This window comes from Triturus cristatus, chromosome 1_2 (genome assembly GCF_964204655.1).
Source record: "Triturus cristatus chromosome 1_2, aTriCri1.1, whole genome shotgun sequence".
Taxonomy (NCBI): domain Eukaryota; kingdom Metazoa; phylum Chordata; class Amphibia; order Caudata; family Salamandridae; genus Triturus; species Triturus cristatus.
Window position 1 is genome coordinate 715,508,954 of NC_140580.1, and position 14,777 is coordinate 715,523,730.

Sequence of the window (14,777 nt, forward strand, 5' to 3'; positions counted from 1 at the left end):
CAGAGAGCGAAAAGGGAGGTCACACCATTGTTTGTCGTACTCCTTTATCCTAGATCAGATGAAGTCAGATAGGGGCTAGTTTGTTGATGTCCATGGAATTAGTGGAGGGGAGAAGAAGCTGCCCCAGTCTCACTAACAAAGTGGTTTTAAGAACTGATTAATGGCAAACTTCCATGTTAAAGTGCAATTTGTTTGAGGATGTGCTTGCTAAGAGAAAATTCAGACCCATAGTTCGTAAATCCAATGTTGGGTCACATGAAGTTTCAAGTTAGGAGGACAAGTCCGTTTTCTCTACTTGTTGAGTCAATACATGTTGTAAACTGCATACAAGCTTACCATATTGATCAAGTTAGATTCTTGACAAGACATTCAGGAATAAAATGGTCTGGAGGGGCACACCATGTGTTACCAGGCGTGACTACCATCAGCCCACCAGGCTGCAGAGGACTGACAGTGGTAGCAGCAATGGATTACAGTGGAAAGGCTGGGTTTTTTATATGTAAGCTGCCAGTCAGTGTTGCATACCAGCCACCCCTGTGCTTTAAAATTGGTCAGTCAGTTCCCTGTAACTGGGTTCCTCGATTCATGCACGTGAGACATGGATGGAAAGTGTCTATGTATCTGCACTAGAGTGGAATCGAAGGTGGACGGTTGGGGAGAGACCCAGTTAGGATTGTGAACTGCAGAGTTTTGAGTCACATACACTTCTGAGGCCCGCTGAGATGGATCACATTTGAGGGTGCAGAGGACAGGAGATACAGGATCCTTTTGTAGTATAGGAACACTCCTTTCCCCCCGTTCCTGCTTTTTTCTACCTCATACCAGTTTAAGTGCCATTTAAGATTGAAAACGTCTACCTCTTTTGTGTCTTTGTTTAGAGTCTCCCCTGAAACGTAGACTCTCAGCTCCGTTCCACCTTCCTTCTTACATTGTTAGACAAAAACCAAAGCTGGGCGAGTGCGGAAGGAATAGGCAAACAGGAGGAATGTTCTGAAACCGGTCCCAGACAAAGACAGCTGAGTATAAGTATGGAATAGAAATTTCCAGCCAGCGTATCAAGATTTCACTACTAGAATCCAGGTTACACAAAAGTGAAGACCAAGAAAATATTTTGTGCTCCTGGACTGGGGAAAGGAGGCAGGAAGTTCCATAGGCAGGACAAATAGAGGCTGCTCGCTGTGACCCAGCAGAAGGACCGACATCGATATGCTGTTGTGGGGGGCGGCATTGTATGCAGAGTATACCTGTAGTGTTCCCAAAATCTTAAATGTTCATGACTATGGGGCATCATGGAAACCCCAAAGTAACTCAAACATTTTCTCGCCCCAAAAGAGTTAGCACCTGTGACATGTATGGCACCGGGAAACTGCAACCGCACTTGGTCTTAGTGAAGTACTGAAATGTCTGAAGAGATGTTACACTGAGCCAATCAGATTACCACTGTTAGATGGGACACTAATCTATACCCGTCAATCACTGCTGCGTCACAAACTGGCCTCTTTACTTTGGGTAGTGAGTTTGTGGTTAGCCCAAAGGAAGATCCACCAGTAAAGATTCACAGAAACTTGAACAGTACAAACCAAACGTGTAGTCTCCGCGGCCGGTGCGGTTACTTCTCACATTCGTCAAAAAGGGCACACACATGCAGAACACACAGACTGCTGTGAGGCGGTATAGACGCCCCAAATGTTTCCCACTATTACTTAGCAGGTCAGCTCCAGTGGGCGGCCCTGTGGCTGGAGGGCCATCACACTGAAGAGACAGGACGCCCCCAAAGGGGAATCCGGAAGAGCCACCTCCTCAGCGTATTACTTCCAAGCTCCAGAACGAGCGTTTCTTATTCATTCCAGTTCTGCACTGACACGCCTAAGGGCCAAACGGGAGGACTCCCTGGGACAGTCATTCCATGACTGGGACTGGTCCAAGGCCCTGGAATTCCCCCATAAGCTTTCGAGAAACGCCCGTTTTAAATGTATACAACTCTATATTCTGCAAAGGGCCTTTAGTAACTTTCTTTAAGTTCCAATTCCAGCTCCTATTCTATTTAGAAAAATACACTTTTCCTGATATTCATCTAGATACTAGCTCGCCATTCATGCAACCACCAAACACAGATGGTTATACTTCAATCCTCCTATACATTCTTTGTAACCCTTATCTAGCACCTATGTTTATCAGATTGTGTGACGACTCTCTGGGAACCATGTCACGACTGCCATTTCGTAACGGAATGCCTTTGTACAATGATAACGTCAATAAAAACATTAATTTTTTAAAAACATTTTATTGATTTATCAAGGTACAAATCGAGCCGAAGCTCGCGGTAAACTGTTGACACATCGGATAAGGCCAAAGTACCTGCATTAGCAAACACATAGGAACACCTGCATAACCTGCAGGCTATACAACCTAAACAGAAACATGACACAGAGCATTTAAAACCCCACAAGACTAGATAAATAAGCACATACTCGAACATCAACCCATTTGTAGAGGTCCTGAGTTGTTTAGGGACAGGCAGCCCGTAGGGGGACCTTTCTTTATCTTGTCTATGTCTGGCAGAGGCGGTAGTTCTATTCCTCGATAACTCGCCCACCTAGACCATATTTTTCTGTGTTTATGGGGGCACCCTCTCGTTTGGAATACTGTGATCTCTGCCCCCATGCACAAATCTAAAGCTTTCTTCCAGCCATCAAGTGTTGAGGGAGATGTTGCCTTCCACTGCCGTGCGATGTCCCTCTTAGCCAGGGTGAAAGCCAGGAAAAGCAAATACCGTTTGTAGATGTTTACCCCAATCCCATCTGTGCTGTGTAATAGGTAAAGTCGCGGGTCAAACGGGAGGTCCCAACCCAGGACCTGCTCTAGGCAGGACATTACCCTACACCAGAATGGCTGCAGTGCACCGCAGCTCCACACAGTATGCAGAAACTAACCCTCTTATGTCTCACAGCGGAGGCACATAGGGGACCGAATAGCCCCCACCTGCCGCAATCGTACTCGGGTGTAATATATACGATGTATATATTTGAACTGAATAAGGCGATATCGCGAGGCCACCTCTGCACTTCGGGGGCTGGCCAGAGCCTCCGACCAATCGTCGTCAGTCATATCCGGTAGGTCCCTGAGCCATGCAGCCCTTGTCTTATATATAGTGGTTTGGGCATGCGTGGTCAGTGTGATATATCTTGCGTATTTTGTATGCCTCAATGTCCCCTGTGAGCAGTCGCCCTTCTAGCAGGTGATACTTGGGCAGAGTCTCTAATGCGTGAAGTTGGGGGTGTAGTGCATTTCTCAAATTGTAGATACTTATGAAATTGTGACTTAGGTAATTGAAACTCGGTCTGCATCTACATGAAGGATTTCAGTATGGTTCCCCGCATGACTTTGCCCAGGGTGGATATCCCCATGAAATCCCACTTCCGAAACCCTCCCAGCGCTGCTACCAGACGCAAGTAGGTACCCTTCCATAGCGGGGTCAAACCGGTCAGGCAGCCCTGCCATCCCATCTGCCGAACCGCAAGTCGCTAAATTCTTATCACTACTCTACCAGCAGGTGGCAAGAAATCCACACTGGTGTGACTATAAAGGAGTTGGAGGAGAGGTTTACATTCCAGAAAAACATATTTTCAAAAATTACTAAGGGGCTGTACTTGGTGCACAGTATTGCGATCAATGGTAAGGTAAAGTCATAGCACACTAGTGGTATAATGTTCGGACTGTTACAATTGTAGACCATTAACCTCTGTCCCACGTAGGAATCCTGAAAAAGCCACCAAACCTTAGGTTAGAAGGGAGACTATTGTAGCTTCTCAAGAGATATTTACTAACATACATTTTTAAAATTGAGATTCATGTCATGGAGCCTGCGATGCTGTCAGCCTGGGTCATGGAACACAGTTCTTTGGTTTTGATACCAGCCATAGTTTGAGCTACCAGTGGGTCCATGCAGCGTATTCACTGTAAATTGCTCCTCCTGCAGTACACACAACATACCCATTCACGATACTCGTGAAAGCAGTTATGGAAAGCTAAATAAGAATGGAACGAATAACCTGAAGGTTGCTCAAATTAAAGGAAACATATGAGAAATGTAGGCAGTGAAAACGTGTAATTGTTACCATCATATTAAAGTAGTCACCTCTGGGTCACCCCTCCATTTAAAATGTGAATGGCCCGGGTTGTGATATGGGGTCCGTGAACAATGGAATGCCTTGGTGGCTGCAGAGCACATTACCCTTTCAGATTTACCCAAGCAGCTGGAATATGTTTAGAGTAAAAGGTTGTCCAGTGTGAAAGCCTTTGAGGGAAAATGTTTACTTTCTATCATTATGTAAACAAAGCCTTAGAACAACTTGAGATCTGAGGATCATCGGAGGACAAAACGCTTACTGCAAGCTTTTCTTGAAAGCCAGCATGAATGTCACTAGTGTAAATTTGTTTAAAGTGACGGAAGCCTTTGGAGATCAGTCAATATGAACACCACAGGATATGGTCTTGGAAGGCAGACATTTGTTGCATAAAATGGAGCACACACTGTACTGTACTGAGTACAGGAACATCAAAAAACAATAAATGAAACCCTGCCGTGCTTTTAGAGCCTGGCACTGTGCACCCACCCAACAAGGTGTTGAAAAAAGGACTGTGGAAATGAGCCAAAAGTGCAAGAAAATTGAGGTTAGTAGCAAGGACACAAGTAAAGGGAAGAACGATTAATTGTGTTAAGAAGAGAGAGAGGATGGGGATTGGAAAGATGAAATTGAGTGGAAGGAATAAAGTAAGTAGCACAACAACAAAAAAAGAATACAGGTTGGCTTCGCTGTAATGATCACACCATCCATTGGGAAGAAGGTTCTTTGCTTACCATTGCCATCCTCGATGCAAATGACAAAGTATCTGCTTGAATCTGACACACTTTCCACTGCTATGCCAGGAAACTGTTCAACTGGGGCTTGCGCAAACAGCTCTCCTGTACAAAGTGAGACACAAACAAAGTAAGAGGGCAAGAATGCAAACGGAAATCCTGTCCACCATGTGCACGACAAGGACAGGCAGATTAACCTAGGAACACTTCCTCTAGTAGGCTGAGATGAGTTGTGTAGTGCCTGAAGTATCTAGGCAGGAAACAGTTTTATCTGTTGCTCCCAAAACCTCATTTAGATTGATAAGAAAGGCACAAAGACATTTTTATTTTCAGGAGCAAAACAAACAGAGAAGGAAAGACAGCACATCATGCAAGCCACACAGCATTAAAACACCAGGAATAAAGGTAGAAGCCGTTATCGAATAACTGAACGGAGCCTCGTGACACTTAAACTCACTCTATATCCACTGCTAAGGATAGATAGGAAGCCTGCAACAGCAAACAATTTACGAAGAGACTGGAAAAACTATTTCATCTATCCTGAACAAATGATGTTGGATGAGATGTAAAAACACCACTACAGCACCACTTTTTGAGCACTGTTGCCAGAAATCATGAAACTGAAAAGATTGAGTACATTCCAGAGTCACACGAAAAGGATTGAATTTGCAAATTACATTTCACCACGTCAATTTTGTTAGCATTGAAGGAAAATAAATTATATGCGATCACCTTCTTAATTGGACATTAAGAAATGTATAAGTAATATGTCGGAATTAGTTGTGTTTAACATATCAGAATCACTTAAATTGGGGAACTAGAAGCAATGAATCTACTTTGAAGAAATTACTTGTCACAACTCTAGATGGAATCGTTTTCAGTAATCTTCCTTGGGGGATATTTTCATAGATGTGAATGTTCAGAATATTGAGTCTACTGTCCCCAACATCTCTTGCCACAGATCCAGGTAGCAGTAATCTATTTAAAAATAGATTCATCCCATAGCACCAATACGTTATTGGCAATAGCAAAAGATGCTCAGTAGTTTGTTTTCACAAACTGAGTGCATTAATCAAGGAAGAAGGTAACTCATGACTTGGCCATCAATGCCACTTGTGGTTTCAAGATGTTGACAAAGATCACGTGCTCTAGTGTTCAACACAACTGAAAAGTCAAAGACAAGGTCTAAGATTCAACAAGCATTAGCATAGCCAATAAGTCTCGCCTTTGGGATCTTGTAAGAAAAAAAAACAAAAAAAAAACTGAAGTGTAAGACTTCACGTTTACATTTACTGCATCCTAAATACGAAGTAAATGTAAACGTGAAGTCTTATACTTAACATTGTAAATGAACATGCTTTTTAATTTTTTGTTTTGTTTTAAAACATAAATAAAAGGAAGTCATTTACAATGCCAATAGCTTAAACTCACCCTGCACTCCCCGTGCTTTTTATTCCTTTTTTATTTTGGGAACTTCACTGCCCGCAGCTTAATATATGCAGACTCTGGGGCTCCCATTTCTAAATTTGTAAAGTAACCCTGTCATACAGATAACCTCCTCAAAATAATGTATAAAAGCCATGAAAGGACAGACTTTATAAGGACACAAATACTTAACCAGTGGACAACGAATGCAGACAATATTTGCAGCATTTCAGCTCTCTTTGAGATCAATATCTGCTCATCGGCAATCAATCCTACGTGTCCACCCAGTGCAAAGCCATACAATATATGTTCCAGAGGCAGTCATTCAGAAGAAATTTGACAAATTGGCAGGAAAATAAAATTCAAAGGACCCTGCCATCACAACGAAAGTTATTGGAATTTCTTCAATTTGAGAATTATATAAATCACATAAATAGAGTTCAAATTCCAATCAGTGTGACGATGCAGAGGTGAAAGTAAGTGACAAAAATGTGCAGAAAAATGTACAGTTCGCATAAAAAACTAAATGGTCTTAACCGACAGGACAATAATTTGGTAAAGGGAACTCCAGGGTAAAATAAATCAAAGTGAGTTTCTCGAAGTCCAATCAATGAAAAAGTGGTTAAGACATAACAATCTTCTGAATGATTGCCTCTGGAACATATGTCGTATTTACGGCCTTCATACCCTAGTTCCGTTGGAATATAAGGTGCCCCTTTTTAGGTCTCGCCTGAGCCAGCGCTTTAGCGCTGCTCTCGCGAGAGCTTTTGTAAATGGGGGATCTGGAAGTGCAAACGAGTGCTTTCAGGCCTCCAAATACAGTGCATGTGCGCCGGGCGCGCGCACCATTTGGCAGCCTGCACACCATTTGCTTTCACTTTCGCCGCTTTGATGTTTGATCGCGATCACTTTCACTTTCGCTGCCGCATGGCCGCTTGTTCTAATGTAAACCAGTTTCGTTCTTTACGTACTTCTCGCTCCCCGTCTTTATTGTATTGAACAGTTCAACGGTCGATGTTACCACTGTGAAAGTGAAATTCGAGAAATAACGTTTGCCTCACCAATTACATGTCGCACTCAGTACGCAGGAGACAACTCTCATAATAGCCATGAAGTCTCTTCATTGTGATTATTGTACCTTACAGCGAACTCATTTCATTCGTGTTTTTTTGTCAAATACCTTTTCTGTTCAAAACAAATCCTCATGAAAAGCATGTAAGGCACATTCCATGGATGCAGAACCATGCGGTGTGATGTGTTGTTTATGTCCATGGTTTAAGGAGATGCGTTCTGGGTTCTGATTTGAGCCACTTGAGGTTTCGCCTCTCTTGAGTCATGGCCCATCAAACCATGGCAAGAAATAGTATATTGCACCCTGCACATCATCTCAACATACACAGAATAAAGGGACACACAATTTCGCAACACCATATTTAACATTATAGTATGTGCCTTAACAAGCCATGCTCAAAGCATTGCAGAAGTACCTGGCACCGCTTGGTGCATCATCAAGTAAGGAGAGTATCTTAAAGTCGATAACCATTAAACCAATGTTTTTTTCATCAGTGAGCATGCAAGCTTTCACGTCCTCTGTGATTGGCTAAGCTCCTCTTCTGTTGTATTGCTGGAGGAAGATTACTCTCCACGAAAAGACCCTATAAGCAATATTGCACTACTACCCCAGCACAAAAGCAGAGGCAATACTGATAGGGTCTTGTCCTTAAGGTCACAAGCTGCAGAGGGAGGCAGGTTAATGAATGAAGGCTCTTACCCGGGACCAGGAAATGTAGTCCCTGCCAACAGGAATGACTTCACCAGGCTTCACACAAACTTGTATACAACAAATTATTTTGTATAATGCACATTTTTTTTAGCAAGCCTACAAGCGACATCAAACTGAGGTGGCCTTTTTCCCCCCATTTTAACTTTCATTTTATTAAACTATTTTAAAGTGTTAAGACCTAGCGGTTGATGGTCACATTTTAAATGAATAGATTTTTAAGCATTTCTCTTCTTAAAAGTCAGAAAAACACAACCACAACAGATCGTAAGAACATTGGAAACAGTCAAATAGATGCACATTTCCGCAACACGGTAAATAATGCCGATTTGCTTTTAAACGTTATTCCTAAAAATGAAAGCGTAATTTCGCAAATAAAACAGAGGTGTGCGCTACACAGACCCCATGTTCATTGCGCCTACACAACTCAAGACTGAAAAATGCACTAACACGTTAGTGAAAAATACTTGAGCGCAGCTTACAACTCAGGGGCGCCATCCAGGAGTACCTTTTCAGCAATCCTGAGCACGGAGGGCGATACAGTGGGCACTGCCCTTTGCCCACTCCTATGGCTGAGCACTTCACGCTCCTTTCCCCTAGCCTTTCTAAAGGCATTACATGGAGATGGACGGGAGACAATCCCCTAATTCATGAATTCGTAGCTAATTTATGCATTCCACATTGATCTGGGCCTGCCATAAAGATTCCTGACGTTCCACAGGGCGGTGTGAGACAGGCCTGGCCTGCTTTGAAGTTGGATCACTAAACTAGGAGAAAAGCGCACCCAACCCCGGACACTAAAAATAACTGATAACAGGCAAAGGCCGCTTTAATTGTTTTTAAATGGCACAATAAACACAAGTATTTACATTGCAGTTCACTCCCACGCTTGACTTCCAACAGGGGCTGCTCCCTGGTAGCAGATTGGGCTTGCGCTACTATTTATCGATTGTAACCTTTGCTTGGGTTTATGAAGAGTTAAACAGTCACCTTTCAACGAGGTAAAAAGCAAGGTACACAAGGCCTCCACTTAGCTCCAGGATTGGTTTCATATTATGATCAGTACCAAGAATGTTTCTATATAAAAAAAAACTTCGAAATCAAACATTTTCCAATTATAATATCCAATTCTGTTAAAACCATATATAAAAAATCCACATAAGACAAGCATTTGCAATGCAATAGGTCTCGCAATTACACGAGTTTAAGCAATTGGCCATGTAAATGACAATGCCTTTTATTTATGTTCAAAAACAAAAATAAAAGGCATTGTCATTTGCAATGTCAATAGCTCAAACTCGCGTAAATGCGAGACCTATTGCATTGCAAATGCTTGTTCTCCATCCCCCCAGTGCAAAGGTCAGTGTGCTTCAGACCTCACACCACATTGCTAGGCAGTCAACTTTGTCATGTAGATGTAATCACCGCCCTTCCCACAACTTTGCAGGGTGTTAAGGACTCCCTTCACAGTTCTCTGTTCTCGAAAGATGTGGGGCTGTTCAACAAGACCACCAAAGACCAAGCCACGCACCCTCTCCGCAGTATATGTGCCCATCACTCAATATGCCAGCTCCTCCGCAGCCACAAGCAAAGAGTGCGTCACAGAACGTGCAGTCAGCTGTGCTTAAATCACCACCCAGCAACGAGTGCACACACAGAGCATTGTAAAGATAATTTAGAAACAAATGATACCAAAACCAGTTAAATGCCACAAAAAGCACTTGCAATGGTTCGGTTTGAGACACAGTTAATTTTTTGAGCAAAAACAAAAAAATTAATCTTTAAAAGTTACTCGGAGAGATGGGGTGGATAGGTAAATAGGTAGTATGTAGCGGTAGACATGCTCTCAAATTTGACAGCATGAGGCAGAAGTATAGTATCAAGACCGAAGTACATTCCTGCGCACGCCATCTGGAGCTCGCAACCTCTTTCCACGAACGATAAAGCACCATCTGACCTCACAGAGCTTTCTCCCTGTAGAAATGTTTGCATAGTATGAAGGCAGCGAAAAGGCTACATTCTGCTCAGCAATCTACTCACTAAAGAGCTGTGTTATGTGTACTTTCTCCATTGTACGTTACAACCACCCTCCCAAAAAACACAGACAGACGTATACTAATCATACTATACCACAAAGAAAATTAAAGAAGAGTTCCAAACACAGGAAGGCTGAAGTAAGAAAGACAGCAAGCAACAAAACTACACCTTTCTCCTCGTTGCACGGGGATATTTGCTTCTCATTCATCGACCCCCAGGATAAGCTGCTCAGATGTGACCCTGAACTCATCCACTAAGGTCATCTGAGCACTGGCAGAGATCGCAACACTGTGTGATGGTGACGTGTGCCCGTTATTCCTCTCTGCTGCGTAAAGTGAAGGAGCGCCGACCAGCTGCCCCCTCCAGCACCGGGTCAGTTACACACTGGTGCAAACCTGACTGGAGTGGTTACAGTCGCTCGCGACGTCCTGGTGCATGGACGTACTGAACCAGCATTTTCAGATATGAAACTCCACGAACGTATGCTTGGCGAGAATCCTATGGACGAGCAAAGGCTTGCACACTGAGTATCGATCGTGTACGCTGATGATAAGCAGCATCAGCGTAAGTGCACAGTGCTGGTGAGGCGGGGCTTTCGATCTGTCTTGTGAGGAGCGCGTGCTGCCCAGAGCGGACTTTCTCCTACGGTAGAATTATATGAAAGTGAAGCTGTGGGGCGGAATTTATATGAATGCTTCCAGCATGGCAATCAACATGGCAATTCTGTCAAATGAATGCAAATCCAAAGATAGCAACGTGCAGTCCGCTACCTCATTCAAGGGCGAAAATCGAAGCTTTAGCGCCCGCGATCATAACAAGCGCGGTGTGCGCGAACAGCAGGAATACGAGGTATGCAGCTGGCACCCGGCCACGCTGCTGCTCGCTCCCGAGAACCCTAGGCCACAGGACAAAGAAGGCGGGACATGCACCCGCCTTGGGCCAATTGTGTGCTGTCTTTCTTAGAAAGACAGCACGCAAAGCCCAATAGCAAGTGATAAACAAGCATAGGCATAGCCAATATGTCTCGCCTTTGGGGCCTAATAAGTGTTCAGCCAGAGCTATTGTTTTTGTTAATGTTTGTAAGCTATGTTGTAGAGTATTGTGGCTGCTGTGTGCATGTTGATAAGTTATAATAAAAAAGTGTTATAAGCATTTTTGTTACTTCATATATCACCAAGAAGACATTGTGTGCAACCTTATTAAAAAACGTTTTTTATATTAAAAAAAAAAAAATCTATATTTTTTGTCTATGCAATAATGGCAACTTTTTTCTGCCTGTTTAATGCTGGTTTGTTATATATTTTATTTGTTATGGGCTGGAGACGTCGCGATAGGCCTGGGGCAGAATCAGTGACATTTCAGCATTTCCATTGTCTGGCGTGTAGGCTGTGACTGTGACAGTCGCATAGCAGGTTTGACTCTGAAAGGCCTGCAGGTCAGGGGCAGAGTCAGTTGCATGTCAGGTCTGCAACTACAGGCCCAAAGGATAGTAGTTTAGTAATGTTCCCTGTGTAAATTGTGCAGTAGTTGCAAGCACAGTTAAACATTTAATAAATGTTAATGGCAGAATGTAAACAAAATATAATGCATCAAATGCTTGCTGTTTCTCTGCTGTGGTTAAGGATCTAATGTTAGCAATCATATTTCAAACTTCCACATAAACCAATATAACCCTTTTATAATAATAAACCCTTTGCTGCGATCAATAAAGACTGCGTGACCTTGCAACACAAGCATTGGCATAGCCAATAGGTCTCACCTTTGGGACCTTATAAGTATTTAGCCATGCAACAGTTGCATAACTAAATACTTATAAGGTCCCAAAAGCGAGACCTATTGGCTCGGCGAAAGTGATCGCGATCAAACATCAAAGCGGCCGTGAAAGTATACGCGGTAAAGCGCGGCGCGCACATGCACTGTAGCTCTAGGCTGGCCTGGTAGCACTTTTTGGAGCCCTCTCAATAAGTCTCGCCAGACCAGCGCATGCGCTGGGTCAGGCGAGACCTAAAAAAAGCACACGCACGTGCCTGTGTTTGGAATTTAAAAGCCCCAACTAAATGTCTCGCAGAGTAGTGAATGCGCGCTGGCTCAGGCGAGACCTAAAAAGGTACCACTGGACACATGACAGCAATACAACATGGTCAGAAGCTAGATTGGTATTTACCTAGAATCTTGATATCTGCTTAACATTTCAATATTTGTGATGCAGAAAGCAAGTGGTGTTGCCGAAAATGAGAAACATGTGGTAGGGCAGCAGTAGTTAAGATCACTGGAATATGCATTTGACTTATCTGATAGCAAGGTTATTGTCCAGTCAACTGAGTTCAAGTTGTTTTACAGAGGAGCTCCACAACAGCCAGCATAGACCCAGGCGATCCAAGCTTTCAAAAGGTTCTTTTATCGGAGATCCTAGGATTAGATGCACTGCACAGCTGTTAGATTTGAAACAGGCAACTGCCTTTTTAAGGGAACTTGCTGGAAAGAGCCAGATTTGAACCATTTAACAGTAAGCACTGCTGCATGTGTCAATGTAGATGCTGTCATTTCTTGCCTGATCTGGATACATTTTTCTGCATATAATTCAGCAAATTTCTGGCATCTCTTAGTTAAGCAGAGGGTCATGTATTGGGGAGAATGAGATTGAAGCATGCTTTAGAACTCTAAAGAGCATTCAGGGGCCATTATCTGCAACGTCTATTTGGAATTTGAAGAAAGAGGCTTTATTTTTTTTTAAACAGAATTTTATTGCCATAAACTTATACTATTGCATGTACAGGGGCCTCCTGCCAAGTCCTCTCAAAGTCTTTCTGTTGCTGCGGAAGCCTCTGTCAATTCCTGCAGCTCTGTTATGTTGGGGCCTCTAATACCTTACTTTGGGCATCCACTTTGCTGCCGGGGGAGCGGCTGCTGCTGACTGTTGCCGCTGCTGGGGCCTTCAAGTCCCATAACCCAGCGCAAGATTCAAACCTGATTTACATCGGACTGGTGCTACCTTAAGGGCGCTACAGTCCTGTTGCCTTGGGCCTCCTGCCAAGTACTCTCACAATGCCTATCTGCTGCTACGGAAGCAGCCCTGTTGTGTTAGGGCCTCTATTACCCTACTTTTGGCCACTTCGCCGCCAGGAGAGCCGCTGCTGCTGACTGTTACCGCTACTGAGGACCGAGCCCAAGGCCACTTCAAAAAACAAAAATATTAAGCCCCATGCTAATCCAGGGACTGTTCTCAAAAAGAAGACCACTCAGAAATTCCATGATGAAGCTGGGTTAATTCCTAAGCCCAAGAAAGAAGCTCACACCATCTCAAGCTACTTTATAGGTCAGTCCAGTAGCAAATGCAGCCCCAACATCCCTTCTGCTTCAGGGACACCCGTTTCACAGTCCATAAACGGCTCATGAGGTCAGCAGCCTTCGTCTTTTTTCATCCCTTGTAGCAATTGCTACATGCCTCTTGCTGAATAGACTCATGCTCTGACAAGCCGAGGGTTGGAATCCCCACCATCTGTTCCCCCAGGAGACATAGCCCATCTTTGCCAACACATTAAAGATTTCAGGGGGTATGTGGGGGGGGGGGGGGATCATAAAGTAATGGTATCACACCTTTCTACCACACTCAATTGAGTACTTACTAGTGTATCTCAACCTGTGGATAAAACCATATGTACCTCATACTCCTTGAATAAAACCATTCACTGGATTCGTGAGGTGACAACTGCATTTCCTATTGGCTAAGAGGATTAAAACCAAGGATACGAGGCAGGTCCATTTGGCTATGAAGCTTTATAAATCGATTTAGCTATGAGCAAAAAGAAAATGGGAAGGTGAGAGGTGGCAAGAAATTTAAGCATACTATTTTGCCATGGATTCTGTAAGATTCTGGTTCCTGGATAAGTGGGGTAGAGATGGACAAGCACCCCCTCCTCATAATTACATTCCTCCCTCTATTTGGGTCGACCATTTTTCACGCTTCTACTCTGAGGGTTACTCTCGTAATTCAGTGGAAGACGAGTTGAGTGACCCGATTGCATCCGCTTCCCCCACCGCGACTGTGCGATTATTTGAGCTAGCTGACGTCTCCATCGCCTTAGATGCAGAGACTAGAGGTAGAGCACCGGTACCAAACGGCATCCCGCTGACATTTCTGGAGAATAGAGCCAACTGGTCCGGGTATATATTAATCCTGGTAAATGCGGTTGTCGGTGGAGCCCCTATTCCGGACTCCTGGAAGGGCTCTGAACTTGTTCCCATCTACAAAAAAGAAGATAGATGCTCGCCAGGGAACTACAGGCCGATCAATTTAATCGACTGTGTCCCAAAAAACTTTTCACATCTCGTATTAGCCAAAATACAGGAATGGATTACTGACAATGACATCCTTTCAGCCTTCCAAGCAGGAAAGGAAACTATTGACCAGGTTTTCCGCTTCTTGCTTTTATACTATAGGGTAGTGGAAATTGGCAAGGGCAGCATGTATGTTGTCTTTGCCGATCTTAATTCAGCTTTTGATCTAGTTCCCCACAAGAGCTTTGGCTGGCTCTTCGAGAACTGGGCATGCCACCGGATCGGTTATTTCTAATAATTCGCCTGCATGAAGGCAATTATGTTAAGGTTTGATGGGTTGGCCAGGGTGAACTTACTCATCGGGTTTCCATTGACAAAGGCGTTCGCCAAGGTTGT

General features: G+C 43.7%; 1 protein-coding gene across 1 annotated transcript in view; it reads right to left on the bottom strand.

Annotated features, from left to right (window-relative positions):
• NECAP2 (NECAP endocytosis associated 2) overlaps positions 1-14,777 on the bottom strand; it is a 97,723-nt gene that overhangs the window by 53,568 nt on the left and 29,378 nt on the right. Inside the window, exon 3 of the mRNA XM_085608591.1 lies at positions 4,862-4,966. Coding sequence (XP_085464717.1) covers positions 4,862-4,966 — 105 coding nt within the window. The remainder of the gene's footprint in view (positions 1-4,861; positions 4,967-14,777) is intronic.